At 45.3% G+C, this 15,135-nt stretch overlaps 2 protein-coding genes across 2 annotated transcripts; both read right to left on the reverse strand.

Moving 5' to 3' along the window:
* LOC8060446 (RING-H2 finger protein ATL74) lies at nt 1,963–3,254 on the reverse strand. The gene has a single exon (XM_002448355.2). The coding sequence runs from the start codon at nt 2,909–2,911 to the stop codon at nt 2,312–2,314; it is 600 nt and encodes a 199-aa protein (XP_002448400.1). The 5' UTR covers nt 2,912–3,254; the 3' UTR covers nt 1,963–2,311.
* On the reverse strand, nt 6,738–13,148 carry LOC8057701 (protein S-acyltransferase 21). Its single transcript, XM_002448356.2, has 10 exons — nt 12,802–13,148; nt 10,586–10,699; nt 10,402–10,504; nt 10,106–10,311; nt 9,514–9,582; nt 9,333–9,404; nt 9,072–9,200; nt 8,334–8,414; nt 8,037–8,228; nt 6,738–7,834 (listed from the first exon to the last, which is right to left on the reverse strand). Exons 1-10 carry the CDS (start codon nt 12,844–12,846, stop codon nt 6,998–7,000), a joined length of 1,848 nt encoding a protein of 615 aa, XP_002448401.1. The 5' UTR covers nt 12,847–13,148; the 3' UTR covers nt 6,738–6,997.

Consider the following 15,135-nt stretch of genomic DNA (forward strand, 5'->3'; position numbering starts at 1 on the left):
AACCGATGCATAAAAAAATCTTGGGCCTGTTTGGCTAGCTATAAAAGCAATTGGCACTGATTTGTTGTAAGAGAAAAATATTATTGGTTGACCGTAAAATTCTAGATGATAAGTTTAAACGAACATGATGTAGCATTTAAACTACTGTCCATTGGACCTAGCTTTTTGCATTGCCTAGCGTGTCTCATTTCAGGGATTAGGTTGACCTGTGCTGCGTGTGTGAGTGTGACCCTGTGAGTGCTTCTGCAACCCGCAAGAGTTCTTTTGCGTTTCTTTTTGCCCTTTGTGCCGACTAGGCATGCTGCACTTTGCGCTTTCAATCCGACTCCTAAAACAAGGTGGCATGTGCGCAATTAGGTCTGGCAGAGATCGAGTGCCCGTTGTGTGCTTGGGGCGTTGAACTCCTTCCACCAATGTTGGCTGGGCTAAAGTGATGCGCCTGCGCGTCCGCCCAACCCAACTGTCGTCACCGTTGAACCCCGGGATTGTTGCTTTGCTTGCTTCATCCATCCACGTGCCCTGCCTGCCCTGATCAGAATATGCCGGGAGAAAAACGGGTTGAACACCCGATGGAGAGAAAAAAATATTATATATGCCGGGAGGGGCAATCATGCAGCAGTGCAAGCACAAGAGCCAGGAGCCCAGGACGGACCACTGGATCAGGCTCGGTTCCGCGGCGGCGGCGGCGGCGGCGGCAGACGGCAGAGGAGGAGCGTGCCAGCGCGCCGTGGAGATCGCCGTAGCCGTACCAAACTCTACCACGCGACAGCGCACGTTTTGTCATGTCATGGTGATGAACCACCGATCCCCCGTGGGAATCATCACCACAGATTGACGTCCACACCGGCGCGTTTGCTGGTTTTTCTTCAAAACCAGCGTCGCCGCCGTGTCCGCGGTCCCTCGGGTGATCGGGTCCGGCGGTTGACATCGCTACGAGAAACCACGGCGCCAAGGGGGTGGGTCCCCGTCCATGTGGCATTTTTCATCACTCCACAGTTTTGTACTGCCATGTGCCAACTCACTCTGCAGTACGTAGGGCTCAGGCTTATGCATTTGGGAACCCAAACCCAAAATAGGTTTCCAACACAATACCTATAGTCTCCAACAGAGTATCCATACAGAAAATCCATTTTGGGTATCAGGGGAGGCATAACCCAAATTTGGGTATCCTCTCTCCTCGAGACCCATTTGCAGAGAGTGTTGTCTTTTAGGTCTTGTTGTTGGAGAAGACTAAAAATAGATATGGAACCTTTTACCTGTAGGCTGTAGCGCTACCTAAAGGACAAATGGGTCTTGTATTTTGGGTGACGATTGTTGGAGATAGTCTCATGCGTTGAAATCATCAGACTGGTAGCAAGTCCTTTTTGTCATATGTGAATTTAGCAGTACCACTTCTCCATCAGACTGGTGTTGTTTGTAGTAGCACAAGTAGTCCAAAGAACTCAAAAGGATTGGAACCAATGCACCGTGCATCCTCGTCCCAAAAGAATGCAATTCTAGATTTAGTCAAATTAGTCTGGATAATATACTGCAAAAATAAATCTCATAATAAGTTTAATGATAATTATTTGTGAGAAAAAATATTAGTATTTTTATTACAAAATTGATCATTTTTTTTCACGTATATCCAAATGACACCTCGTCACGTGACAAATGACACTCTCACGTGACCTGAGAGCAGAGCAGCTGTACGGCGATTGATTTTTTAGAGAAGGTGGCAAATGACATATTCCGTCGGGGATCAAAAAAACGATGATGTCGACTTGCTAAATATCAAGATGAAGGAACACCCGGGGCTACCATTCTTGGTTCACAGCACCAAGAAGATAAGCATCATGCATTCCCGAGCAGTTAGGCCATGCGAAATACATTTCGCATTCCAGGGGAGCTGATTGCATGTGAAATCGAATTACCCAGAGAGTCTGTGACAAACACCCTATCACCCAACTGAAACGGAGATCATCCTCACCAAAGCTCATTGCATGCATATTAATTAATTACTAGAGTAGTATTTACAAATTGTACATAGCTGGAACTACTACTATGCTGCAGTGTTTCTGTTTCAGCTGCAACAAACACTCTATCACCCCAATTGAGAGGCCATGAATTGATCCCCCCCAACTTCCTCATTCCCAGATTGCTACGCCTACGCCTACGCAACTCACTACCAAGTACCAACCACAACCAGACAGCAGGCACTACTGAAATCTACCACTGCGATCAGTAAAACGAAACCAGAAGAGGCGAGGATGGAATTTAACCGAAAGGTTTGCTTCGCTTTCGGATTGGAGCAATTCCTCTGCCGCCCAGCCTATGCCAGGAACGGCGGCATGGCGCTGTAGTAGGTGGGCTTCCACCCAGCAGTGTCCCCGTCCTGGGGCCGCGCGCCGCAGCGGCGGCACCGCTCGCCGGGCGGCAGCTGCTGGAGGGACAGGATCCGGCGGCAGGAAGGGCAGGACGAGTGGCCCCGCAGCCACTTGTCGATGCAGGCGGCGTGGAAGGCGTGGCCGCACTGGGGCAGCACGCGCATCGACTCGCCCTCCTCGAACTCCGCCAGGCAGATGGCGCACTCCGCCGCCTCCGCCTCCCCTGCCTCCGCCGCCGGCTCCCCTGACTCCACGTCCCCTCCTCCTGCGGCGCAGGCGGGTGCCGGCGCGACGTACGGCACGGTGGGGATCTTGCGGAGCACCGACTTCTTGACGCCCCTGTTGGCCGCCGCCGCCGCCCGCGCGCGGGGCCCGCCGCGGCCGCACGCGCACCGCGCCACGAGGCCGATGCCGAGGACCGTGATGAGCGCGCACAGCAGCGAGGCGAGCACGATCACGACGTCGTGGTCGTCGGGCCTGTCCGACCCCGCCGCCCCCACCGGGCTGCTCCCCCACATCAGCAGCTTCCTCGCCGCGCCGTGCATCCTCGCTCGCTCGCTCGATCGGACTGCTCGCACTGTTCGCTCACGGGCAGTCGCAGACTCGCAGGGGAGGAAGCTGACAAAGTGTGTGTGTGTGTGTGTGTGTGTGGGAAGGGGAGCGAGGGGTGGTCCTGCCTTTTATAGAAACAGATCCCAGTAGTAGTTGCCCACTGTCTTTGTTTGCTGCTTTGGGAGGAGCGGATAAAAGCCGCCAGTCTCCGGGGTTTAGGGTGTGTGTGCAAGTACAAAATAGCGTCTTCTCCGACGTGGTTTTGCTACGGTTTGGACCTTTTTCCATGCTGGCTTGGGTGTTTTTCTTTTCGGCTTTGATGAAACGGTTCATATATATACGAGGAATATGCTCCGAATATATATTGTCTATACTCTTCGTCTTCGAGCCTTGTGCTGCCTACGACGAAGCTCGATGCAAAAACTAATTTGAGGTAGCGTGGAGGATATGTGCACCCACTCAGAACAGAAAAAAAAAACAGCCATTTCTGGCTTTAAGGTGTCAAGCGTAGCGTAAGACAACACGTTATTTGGATGCACTCCGTCTATTCAAGTTTAGAAACTTCTGGAATCATTGTGTGCAAAAGATCAAAGGAGCGTCGAGTCCTTTCTAATCTTAGGGTTTTGAAAAGTCCTGCCATATGGATAAACTAGTGGTGTACCTTGATGATATTTATATTATTCAGAGAAATGAAACAAAAATAGGATTTGGTATAGTAATTGGATGGTGGCTTCATCGATGACTTTTTGTTCTTTCATATATTTTTTTTGGCAAATCTAAGGCTTTATTTGAAAACACTTATCCATAAGAATTTTTCTTGCGTTTCTCTAGAAAAGCCCCATGAGAAAGCTTGTTAAATTACCACGACATTTGGAAGCCCCACACAGAGGGGCAGAGTGACTTGACCCTTGCATTTTCCTTTAGTGGATTCTCCCGGACATTTAAGGCCTTGTTTAGTTCCGAAAAGATTTCGGATTTCGGTACTGTAGCACTTTCGTTTGTTTGTGACAAATATTATCCAATTATGGACTAACTAAGATCAAAAGATTCATCTCGCGATTTTCAGCTGAACTGTGTAATTAGTTTTTGTTTTCGTCTATATTTAATGGTTCATGCATGTGCCGCAAGATTCGATGTGACGGGGAATCTTGAAAACTTTTTGCTTTTTGGGGTGAACTAAACAATGCCTAAGGTCGGGCGGTGCTTCCCTGTATTAGTGACGTATAAGGCGAACAACCTTGCGTCACTTTTTCCAAATGCATGCTGAGGATGGGGGGCGGTGCCTTGGGGAATTGAATGGCCGCTAAAGTCCCTCTCTAGGCATCCATAATTCGGGCTAATTTGTCCTCAGCTTCCAAACTAGCCCTAAGTGTCTATTATGAAACGAAGGATAGTGTAGATCGGCGAGCCACAATCCTATTGGAAGTTGCTAAATCATGAGCGCTTGATTTTTACATTCTTTTCAGACAACGAACACCATCCATCTAGTCTACATCCAGTGATCAGTAATCATTGTCAACCCTGGTCGAACAACTTTTCCCTGTCTTCACTTTCAGGCACATGTACGGTAGGAAATATAATGTGCAATACAATTTGTCCAATTATCATAGCTTAAGAAAACAGACCCGTGTATATGGTAGCACTGCTAACAAAAAGGTCCTCTGGTTTGTTCTATTCTTGGGGATAAAGGAAATGTAACAAGAATTCTCCTGCAAATTAGCAACCGGCGAATCCATACAGTACGTTCTCCAATCGGCGCCAAAACGAAACGTATGCATTTGCAATCAATGTCTCACGGTCCATTTCCCTATCGGCGGTGAAAGCACACGTAAGACCTTCACGTGCAACGGACCATGCACCCATGATCTTCTCTCCACAACTACTTTTTTTTTTGTATTGTAACGTCTAGCGAGGAGCCGGTATGCAATAGCCGAGGAGCATCGTGTTTATTGGTTGATTTAAAAAATTATAATTCGTTAATTTATTATGATAGAAAAAAGAACAGTATAAGCTGCTTCGGTTCTGCAGGATGGTGGTGCCACGGCCACGGCAGCATTCGATTTTTCGGGGACCGGCCGGGCCATGTGCGCGCGGTGCACCCGGATCCCAAACCGGTTGTTCCGGCCCCGGCAGGCTCCCGAAGGGTGCGCGTCACGCCACGGGTTTCGGTTGCAGGCTTTCCGCTTCCATCCAGGGGCGGTGCCTGCCCCCCACCGCCGTCCCCGCTAATCCCGGCGAGGCCTGTCCCGGTCCGCGTCGTCGTCCGTTTCGGCCGGAGCGATCGCCGTCGCCTCTCAGCTCTCACTGATGAGTGACCAACCGGGGAGGCGTTGCTGAGACACACTTTCCGCTACCCTCTCTCGCCGAAGGTTTCTTTTCTTGCTGGGGAAACGCAGTATAGTACAGTACCGTTCCGTTCGTTGGAGCGGAGACGCGTGGTCCTTGGTCTCGTCTGTCGTCGTTAGCGGCGGCTCCGGTGCCGGGTCGCGGGAGGTGTCGTCCGGAGGTGGCGCTCACGCCGTTGGCGTGGGATGGAGTGGCCGGTGCAGTGCAGAGGATGGTCCCTGGTGCTGCTGGTGCAGGGAACCGCCGACTCGGAAAGCCTTATCCTAGAAAACACAACAGCCTGCTCGATTGTGTTCAGAGACGCAAATATCATTTCGCACCTGAAAAATATCTCCAGCTTTTTGAACCCCGCGTCTGGGTCATGGGCCGCCACCAAGACCTCAGTTCGCCGTCGCAGGCCCTCCCGGAACCAGCATAAACGAGACGTGACACAGGGTGTGCACGGACACGGTTCAGTGCGAGGGTTTGCACGACAGCTTTACATCCTGATGCCGTGTTTGCCGCAGCGATATTTGTTTCTTCGTTCGTTCGTTTTTTTTTCTTTTTTGATTGAGAAAAAGCCGGGCGATATTTGTTGACACATCGTTGTAATTCATTCATGCTTTGCCTCCTGGCGACGCCTGTTGCCGTCGCGTTCGCGGAAATGCCCCGGACCACCAACAACGCCTTCGCCACGCGGCGCACGGCGAGGACCGAGGAATAATCCCACAGCACATTTTGAGCGATGCCTGTACACTGGCCATAGCAGTTTCTCAGTTTGTACGCTGAGTAGACCTGAAGTGGTGGTCAGGAATCATCAACATCACAACGCTCTCTCTCCCTGTCTCTGATGGAGTCTGGATGAATCGGTCGGAGAGTAACACCCACTTTCACTCACTTCTGTACCACGAGGGAAGAACAATACAAAAACGGAAAGAAACACCCACTTTTTCACTTTCATATCACAAGTATTTATCCGATACCTTTTCAACATATAAACACGGAGATGAGTATATCTTTATCACGTGCAGGGCAATAAGAAACTAGCATATAGCATTAGTCGATGAAAATTGACAAGTACCGTCTTTTTTTTATCCAAGAGTGGCTCACGATGGAGAGGGGCCCAATTCCGCGTAGTCGCACAACGACCCACTTAGTTATTCCTCGCGGATTACACGAGTTGAATAGCCAAAAGTCGTGCAAAAAGTGGGAGTAAAATATGATTGCATCCACTTAGGCCGAGATAAACTCATGATCATGGGCAATCGAGGCAGCGAGTGCACGATGCCTCATGCGGATTTGTGATAGCTTGGACAGTTGACATATAGTACAAGATTATCCAAACATCGATAGGTCATTCCACCAAGAGATCAGATAGGGAAAATTGTTCCAGATTAGCGAATAGATTTAGCACATTTGTAGTTTTTTTTAATATAAGGACCACGTTTGTAGTTATCACCTTGTTTTCAGCATGGCCAGGTGAAGCTAATTAGGTTTGGTAGCTGAACATCCTTATCATTTTCACTTCACTATTAGAACTGGCAATAGGGGTACCCTCGTTATCCTACTCATCATCACTTCCATAACTCTGTTTATGGTTGCTAGTGCCTAAATTGATCTTAATTTCCATGAACCCGATACAAAAAATCGTGAACTAATCTGTCAGATGCTAAGAACTACTATACATTCATAATCGAGCAGAGAAACATGTGTTTCGGAAGACTACTCCAAAAAAATTTTGATATAGTAGTATTTCACGGTAACCTGGACAGCTGATCTTTCTGGGGGTTACTGGGATCGAACACCGGGAGCTGGTGCGGCCGAGGCCCGGCAGACCTTTGGCTCGAACCACCAGGATCTCTGAAGCTTCTTGCTGCAGGGTCTGCGATCAGAGGTCCACCAAAGAATATAGACTGCCCGGTGTATAGAAGGTCAGGATGGCCAGAGCGAGAGCTGGATCCCTGGTTTGCCTGCGCAGACACGAACCTGCCAGCTTCCTGATCCCAGTAAACAGATGACCGGGAGGATCTGTCCGCTTGTGGTGGGGGGTAGGACCTCCCTCTCCCTGCATTGGTGACTTCAGAGATAGGAGCTTCACTGACGCTTGCTTTTGCTGAGAATGGAGACCTGTTTGCTGATGTCTGGTAGATTGGGTTGAAATGCTTGGAGGGATGGTGCTCGGCTAGAGGAGTTGGAGTCCGTGAGTTGCTCTGGAAGCTGCTCGGTGTCTGGGGGTACAGCTCGATGTCATCTGCACTTGCTCTGCTGGGTGGATAAGAGGGCCTGTACTGTGAATTCCCGCAATACCTGTGGTGTCCGGTATCAGCACTTATGGCACTGCTTCTGGTACTGAGGTTATCACTGTCTGCCTCATACTGGTTGCGGGTATTGATAGGTTTCAGCACGGACGAAGAGGCTCTGGCTTTTGCTGCGGCTTTCATGGCCTCATTTGAATCGAGCTTCGCAAGCTTCCACGCACTGATGCGGACTGGACGTTTAGGATGGGTTTTGGTTCTTTCCATTGGGTCTGCAGTATCAGGGTCAATAGTTGAAGGAACTCGGCCAGGCTCCAGGTGTGGGATGATTTCGTCCTGCAATGTGATGCAGACAGGATCAAATATATGCAGGATGAGTCGCTCAGAAGGAAAAGACAGGTGCAACTTATAATTGCAGACAACTGTGACAGACTGAACAGCACTAATTTTGATAGATTATCTAGGATAGTTTCTGATAAGATTTGTTGAAGCTGAAAGAACAGACCACGCATCAAATTGTGGTGCCTTCAATTGGTACCTGGTCAATGAAGATACGTGGGGGAGTGCACCATGCGCCTTTGTAGTGCCGTGCAAACGAGCTCCCACTAAAACCTGTTGGTGTAGAACTCATTGGAGAAGATGCCAAGCTTTGTTGGTCATCAATGACAGAAGGTCCAGGAGGTTCACTCTGAGCCCTCATGGCCACAACATATTCATAAGTTGTTATGCCCTGAAAAAAAATGTGCAACAAGAGTAACCATATCACATGATGCATTCTTGGACACGATCTAATAAAATGGAACAAATAATGAGAAGTGACAACAAAGTGACTAACCTTTCGGATTAATATCATATGGAAGAAAAATAGTTCTCCTAGTGGTACTGAAGCAAGCATAGAAAGAGCTGTAGCCAGGGCCTGGAGTCAGAGGTTTATTTGTCAAGATTGTGACAGCTTACTAGCCATACCATATCATAATTCATAAACAGTTGACAATTAACTATCTCAGAGTCATCACAGTTTACAGGACATCTATGCCCACTCAATTTGACAGTTTAAGGTACTGCCAGTATTATCTTCCTCAGCTATGAAAATCTCTCTCTTCTTAGTGCATGTGTACGTGTACATAGTCGGTATGGACCTTGTATTTTCAGCTAAGACCTAAACCTCAACCGGACTAAAGGTTAAGTAAAATGCCTTGTTTGGACAAAGACTATTACTGTGGACTGTAGCAAATGTGCAATACGTTCAGCATTGGTTGTCTTGGTCTCTTGGATTACAATTTCTGCTTCTAAAAGTTAGCAACTCATTTTCACCACTAGATAAGATTGGCCCCTTTTCATACTAAGTTGAATTGAACTCCATATCTTGTCTTACCTCAACAGCCTAATTAAAGTTAGTACCTACCAGTTTGATTGTGATTATCACAAGGATCCAGAAATAGCGATGATAAAGCTTGCAAAATTAATAAAATGTAAATGAAAGATTCTGTGAACTGTATAACAGAAAAAAAAAACTCACATTGTAAAGAGAAACTAGACTAACAAATTAAAAAAACAATAGTTTAATACTTACCACAATGGTTGCAAAGGGTGCTCGTGAAAGACCATAGCCTAGCTTTTCCCCAATCTGATCTTCTATGGCTGTCTTATCAGTGAAGCAACGAACAAAAACAGCAATACCAACTCCACACTCAACAGCAAGCTGAATTTACAATAATGGCAACTAATCACAAAAAATGCTTTTGGAATAGTCCACAAGATACAAGCTAATTGGTATTTAAAAGGATGTAATTTCGAAGTTAGAAATATTAGCATTCCATGATTTTTAACATACCCAAGCCAGACTCACAGCCATAAGGCATAAAAATGTGATATAATTTTTTCTTCCAACACAATTGTTCAGCCACTGCATCAAAAGATAAAATACAGGTTTGAGTACAAACAAAAGCAAAAATCAACAAAAAGTAGAAAAAGCAAAGAAAGCCAATTTAGGTAGAGAAGATTTGATATAATACCCGGCAGTGATGATCAAACCCATCAACACACTTGTCGCAACTTCGACAGTGCTTGCTATGTGTGCGCACCTGTATCAGAATACAAAGGAAACTGCACTTAGTGTCAACTAAAACTTTGTGTTGATACCATGTGTCCAAACATAAAGTGCACTGAAGATTAATACAAAGAAACAAAGCAAGCATCATGGCAAATGAAGATGCCAACTGCTGGCTTCGGAATAAAAACAGAAGCACCGAATAGTCATGAAACTATATAAACGAGTCATTTTCTTATGCTTAAATAAAAAATTTGTTGCATAAAAAAACTATCTAGCTTGAAATTGTAATAACATTCCAAACAATGCCATATTGAGAGTACCTGGAACTACATGAATACAAAAAGATCGCTAATATTTTTTTAGGCCCCAACTCTTAGCATCGGTTATGCTGCAAGCAACAGTTTTGGTTTTCAGGTACATGGGTACTTAATAAATTGGTAAACTAGAAGCAAAGAACAAATAATATACTCTTGGTAAGATAAAGAGAAATTTGGTCGAACAGAAATGTAGCACACTATGCACATCGAATAGGGTTGGGGCTCAGCATAAAGTACCTCCGCGTTGCAAAGGGTGCAAAAGAGTGCCTCTTCACCATAATCTTCTTCATGGTTAGCTTCATCCTCTTCACGACAGTCCCCAGTTGTAAATATAGCGCAACAAAAGCAAAACCTTCCAAAGCATGATTTATGCTTTTGGATGTCCTCACTGTCACCGTTTCTCAATCCTGGCTTACCAGCTTCTTCTTGAGTGTCTCCAGGTGCTTTTAACCAGAAGATGAAGATGTATTAGTAAATAAAGTGATAGGGTGCAAAATAGAACTATAGAAGCATTGTTAATGAGCAAGATATACCTTCTGACTTATAAAATAGTGTGCCATCCATGGAAATCAGGATGCCAGGGTCAGCGGGATCAATCGCAGTACATCTAACATATAGAATCAGCACGGATAAGGCCTGGCAAAACATAAAACAAATATCAAAACAGTGATCACTTACTCAGGTATTAAATCCAAGAATGCTAGGGTGGAATCTTACCAGAAAACTATAAATACCCACAGCAATATATTCATACAAGTCCTTCCCAAGAAATGGAGAGAAGAAAGCATAGAATGCTATACAAAGCAAGAAGTACACTGTTATAGCCACCACCTGGAAAAATATATATAAATATAAAAATGTTATTCATACAATCATACTGTTCCACTAATAAGGACCAATAGGGCATAGGTAAGGATTTGAAGAGGACATAATTTTAAGAGGAAGCACAAATGAAATGTAAGAGGGCCACAAGTTCAGCAGAACTGAAGGCCATGACTCCCATAAGTCCATAACTTACATAATAATCCCCGAAAGTGTGTAGAATTAATTGATTGATTGACTGAGAAGGGAGATTACACATATATAGGGGTGAGGAGATCTTGAGGTTTATAGAAACAGGACCAATCAAGATCTCCTCATATCTCTCTAATCTAATTAATCAGCCCAACCATAGGGGCTGGCTGGCGCTAGGCGCCCAGGCACTTGCCCAGTACACATGTACACATATATATGTCTAACAATTCCTATCTAAAACGGAAAGCTCCTATGAGATATTACTAAACGATGAGCTTACAAGCATGTCAACTGATTATACAGTCAAATTTACAAATGTGGACTTGAAATTTTATATCCACTTCCAAGAGAAAAAATATATTTTTTTTTATTAGACAAACTCATTAGCTTAGACTTTTCATGCTTCTTCTAAAGGTCACTCATAAAGTCATAGTAGCTCAGAATTTGTAGCCTTTCCCTCAAAGCTTGCACATGCATCAAGACAACATAGATGAGGGGCAAATAAGGTGAGCAAATGAAAGTAAGCAGGATGAATTGGCTTGTGAATCGATCCAGGCCACTGCTAACTGAATGTTCATGGAAAATTCAAATTCAAAATAATGAAAATACCTACTTGATAGTTTCACATAATTGACATTTTTTTCCTAAGGTGGAAACTAATACTATACTCGTAGTCCATGCTTTAAAAATCTTGGTCATTACCACAGTCTATTCTGACCTCACTGGGATACCGTATTACGATTGTTCTCTGATAATGCATCAACAGAAGTAGGATACTGCAATTCAATTCTTCATTGAATCCAGAAAAAAAGGCTTTATAGCAACGCCCTTCACAGAGCTGCCAAAGCTAATAGCTGGGCATTGACGCTAAAATAGAATATGACAAACTCACTACGACATTCAAACTCACAGATACATTAACAACTTTTTTTTTAATTCAGTGCAGCACATTTGATTTCGCGCATCTGGCTGTAGCACAAGCAACTATTAATTGGCTGAGAATGTGGCATAAAGCTAAGGAACATACTAGTGGGCAGGGCCAGATCCAGATGAATGACAACAAACAGAACGCCTCAATTATTGTTTAGGAACACGGATGCATCCGTTGTAAGACATCACGCAGAGGAAAGTGCTGCGGTTACACATTTTAACAATAACTCCGAAAAATGGGGTCCATGATGAATCGAATACAAGATGCAGTTTAGCACAACCTAACTATATCAAACCTTACAAAAATGAAGTTACACATATTAGGGAGTAAGGTGAAAGCGCAAGGAGACAAAAGAATAGGGCGGCAGCGAAGCCGAATTTGGATGTCAAGTCCGACATCACATCATAGACGAAAGAGCAGAACGACCCAAGAGAATACCAACAAAAAGTGACATTTTTATTGGATAAAGCGAAATGCCAGCTAAAAACAAGACACATTCTATGCCGCAGGAGATCAGGATGTAGCGCTGCATAAAATTCAGGTAAACAGTAAACACCTGGCGTTAGGATAAAACTAGCAAAACCAAATCCATGTGACATTAACAAAACCAAATCCATGTGCTACTCCTTCGTGTCAAGATAGAGAAGTAGCAGAAGTGCCGAATTCTCGCTCGCTTTTCAGAGTATACAGAGCCGCCCACAGACGCATCGGGAAAAGAGAAGGGCAACCCAATCCATCACATCGCATCGGATCACAGCAAACTAGGCTAGCCACATTCCTCATCAAAAGCACGTCAGATAGAAACGGCACCAGGAAATTCGTTCGAACATCGCCCCAGAAACACAGACCGAAAAAAACTCCCCCCCGCTTCCGCGGAAAACCGAGCATAGCGCGACGGGATCCGGGAGCGAGCACATTGCGCGCTCAACTCGCACATTCATAGCGGAGGACAACTCATGGTGCGGGAGAGGGAGAATCGCGGGCGAACCTGCAGGGTGTGGGCGGGGAGCTGCCACCCGTGGCGCCGCGCCATGGCGGCTGCCCGCTGCAGCAGAAGCGGCGGCGGCGGGAGGAGGAGGTCAGGATGGAGGCCTGCCCGGGATCAGCGGCGCGTGAGCTGCATTGTGGTGCGGCGCGAGATCCCGAGCCCGCGGCCGAAGTGGAGGGAAAACCCTAGCGCCCGTACGGCCGCCGCAGTGCGTGGCTGTGTCAGGCGGCACGGCAGCCGGAGCCGAGGACTGGACACTGGAAAGAGGAGGGGGGCAGGGGGGCGAGGTGGACGTGGTCAAGACGTGAAGTTGAAGAGGTGCGGGCGGCGAGGGGCGACGGCTTTGGATTCCTCCTTGCTCTCGGGATCGGGCCGTCCGACTACTTGTGTGTGGACTGCAAATCTGCGAACGATTTTGTTTTCCTTTTTTAGCCGTTCTTTTCTTTCAGAAAAAAAAGTCTGTTACTTCGTTTTACCGTGAGGCAGTCTCCGTGCTACTGTTAGTTTATATATCTATTATAATTTATATAAATATTATTTATAGAAACTATATTTTTTTAAAAAGAGAAAACCTCTGCTTTTATAAAGCACCAAGTTTGGATACAAACTGGGAAAGCCAGTATCTCAATGAACCAAAGGATACTAAACTACAAAGCCACAGTCTAAACCAAAATATCAAAGCTCGAACACATCTGTGGACATCACTAAGCTTGGATCAAAACTCCTCATCCAGCAGATCAAACCGTCCTTCGCTTGCAGCACCTTACATCTATCACTTTCCTTCAAGAGTATCGACCATCTCTGTAACAGTGATAAGGCATCAAACAAAACGTCAGATGGCGCGTTAGGAAAACGTTTCTCTATCGCCATTTTATTCCTTGTAACCCATAGGGTCCAGGCAAAACCTGCGAAAAGAAACATAAGCAACCGCGCAGATAAGGGACCTTTGCCCCACAGCCAACCCTCTGAGAGTTCTTGCAAGGAATGAGGGACATCCCCCAGACAGAAAACCTCCCTTATGATTGCCCAGATCAATTTAGCAAGAACACAATAAAAAAGAATATGATTAATAGTTTCTAGAACCCCACAAAGGCAACATTTGCCATCTCCTTTCCAACCCCTTCTTAACAGCGACAAGCCCACCGGCAATTTGTTATTAAAAGTTTGCCAGAGAAAAAACTTTATTTTTAGTGGTACTTTACATTTCCAAATAATTCCAGCCACCCTACTCGGCATGCCTCTGTTTGATAAGAATCTGTATAGGGACTTAGTTGTAAACATCTTGGTCTTATCAAGAGCCCATGACACTTTATCAGGAATATTTTCATCTATTGAAAAAAGTTGGAGTTCATCATATAGCATAGTCCATCTTTGGAATTCTTCACTTGAAAGAGCTCTTCGAAACTGGACAACCCAATCCTGATCAACCCAACAGTCCCCTACAACACAGCCGGGATGACTCACCATTCTATACAGATCCTCATAATAGATTTTTAATGGAACTTCATGCAACCAGCAATCATGCCAGAAGGAACAATTATTACCCCTACCCACTGTGAAATTAGCCCCCCACTTAAAGAGATGTTTAACTTTTTGAAGCCCTTGCCAGAACTGAGATCCCCCTTTGGACTTGGCAGAAAAGAAATCAGTATCCCTCATATACTTGGCTTTCAGCATTTTGAACCATAATTCATCAGGTTCCTGCAAAATTTTCCAGATCCATTTGACAAGCAAACAATCATTCATCAATCTAGTGTTGATGATGCCCAAACCCCCTTGGTCTTTTGGTCTAGAAACCATCTCCCATTTGGCCATATGATATCTAAACTTGTCCTCAGTCCCTTGCCATAAGAAGTTAGCCCTAATGCTATCCATTTTTTTATGCACCCCATCTTGTAACCAACAAAACCCCATGCAGTATAGGGGAATGCTGCTAAGACAAGTATTAGAAAGGATTTGTCTCCCTCCTGAAGTTAAATGTTTCCCTTTCCAAGGATCAAGCCTCTTGTATAATTTTTGAGGAAGGAAGGAAAAAGCACTGGTATTAAGATGTTTATTACTAATTGGAATACCCAAATATTTCATCGGCATCTCCCCCCGGACACAGAAATTATATAAACTAACAGTAGTTTTGATAGTAGTTTTTACAGAATAAATTTTATTCAACCACACGCAAACTCATCTGGTGTAGACATGATTTCTTACCTAAAAAATTATTTTCTCATCTCTTATTCTTTAATTACAATGTCACTTTTTTTTCTCAAATTAGGAATGTTCCCTATTTCCATTACGAAGAACAGAAATACACCAGAGTTTTAAAAACCGGAGTAGCAA

Source organism: Sorghum bicolor, chromosome 6 (genome assembly GCF_000003195.3).
Source record: "Sorghum bicolor cultivar BTx623 chromosome 6, Sorghum_bicolor_NCBIv3, whole genome shotgun sequence".
Taxonomy (NCBI): Eukaryota; Viridiplantae; Streptophyta; class Magnoliopsida; order Poales; family Poaceae; genus Sorghum; species Sorghum bicolor.

Excerpts from the sequence above, each read along its gene's own strand:
- LOC8060446 (XM_002448355.2), bottom strand. The coding sequence starts at position 2,911 with ATGCACGGCGCGGCGAGGAAGCTGCTGATGTGGGGGAGCAGCCCGGTG.
- LOC8057701 (XM_002448356.2), bottom strand. The coding sequence starts at position 12,846 with ATGGCGCGGCGCCACGGGTGGCAGCTCCCCGCCCACACCCTGCAG. Across the intron at positions 10,312-10,401 it reads ACTATTTTATAAGTCAGAAG|CACCTGGAGACACTCAAGAA; the intron begins GTATATCTTGCT and ends TCTGGTTAAAAG. Across the intron at positions 8,415-9,071 it reads CACCCTTTGCAACCATTGTG|GCCCTGGCTACAGCTCTTTC; the intron begins GTAAGTATTAAA and ends CTCTGACTCCAG.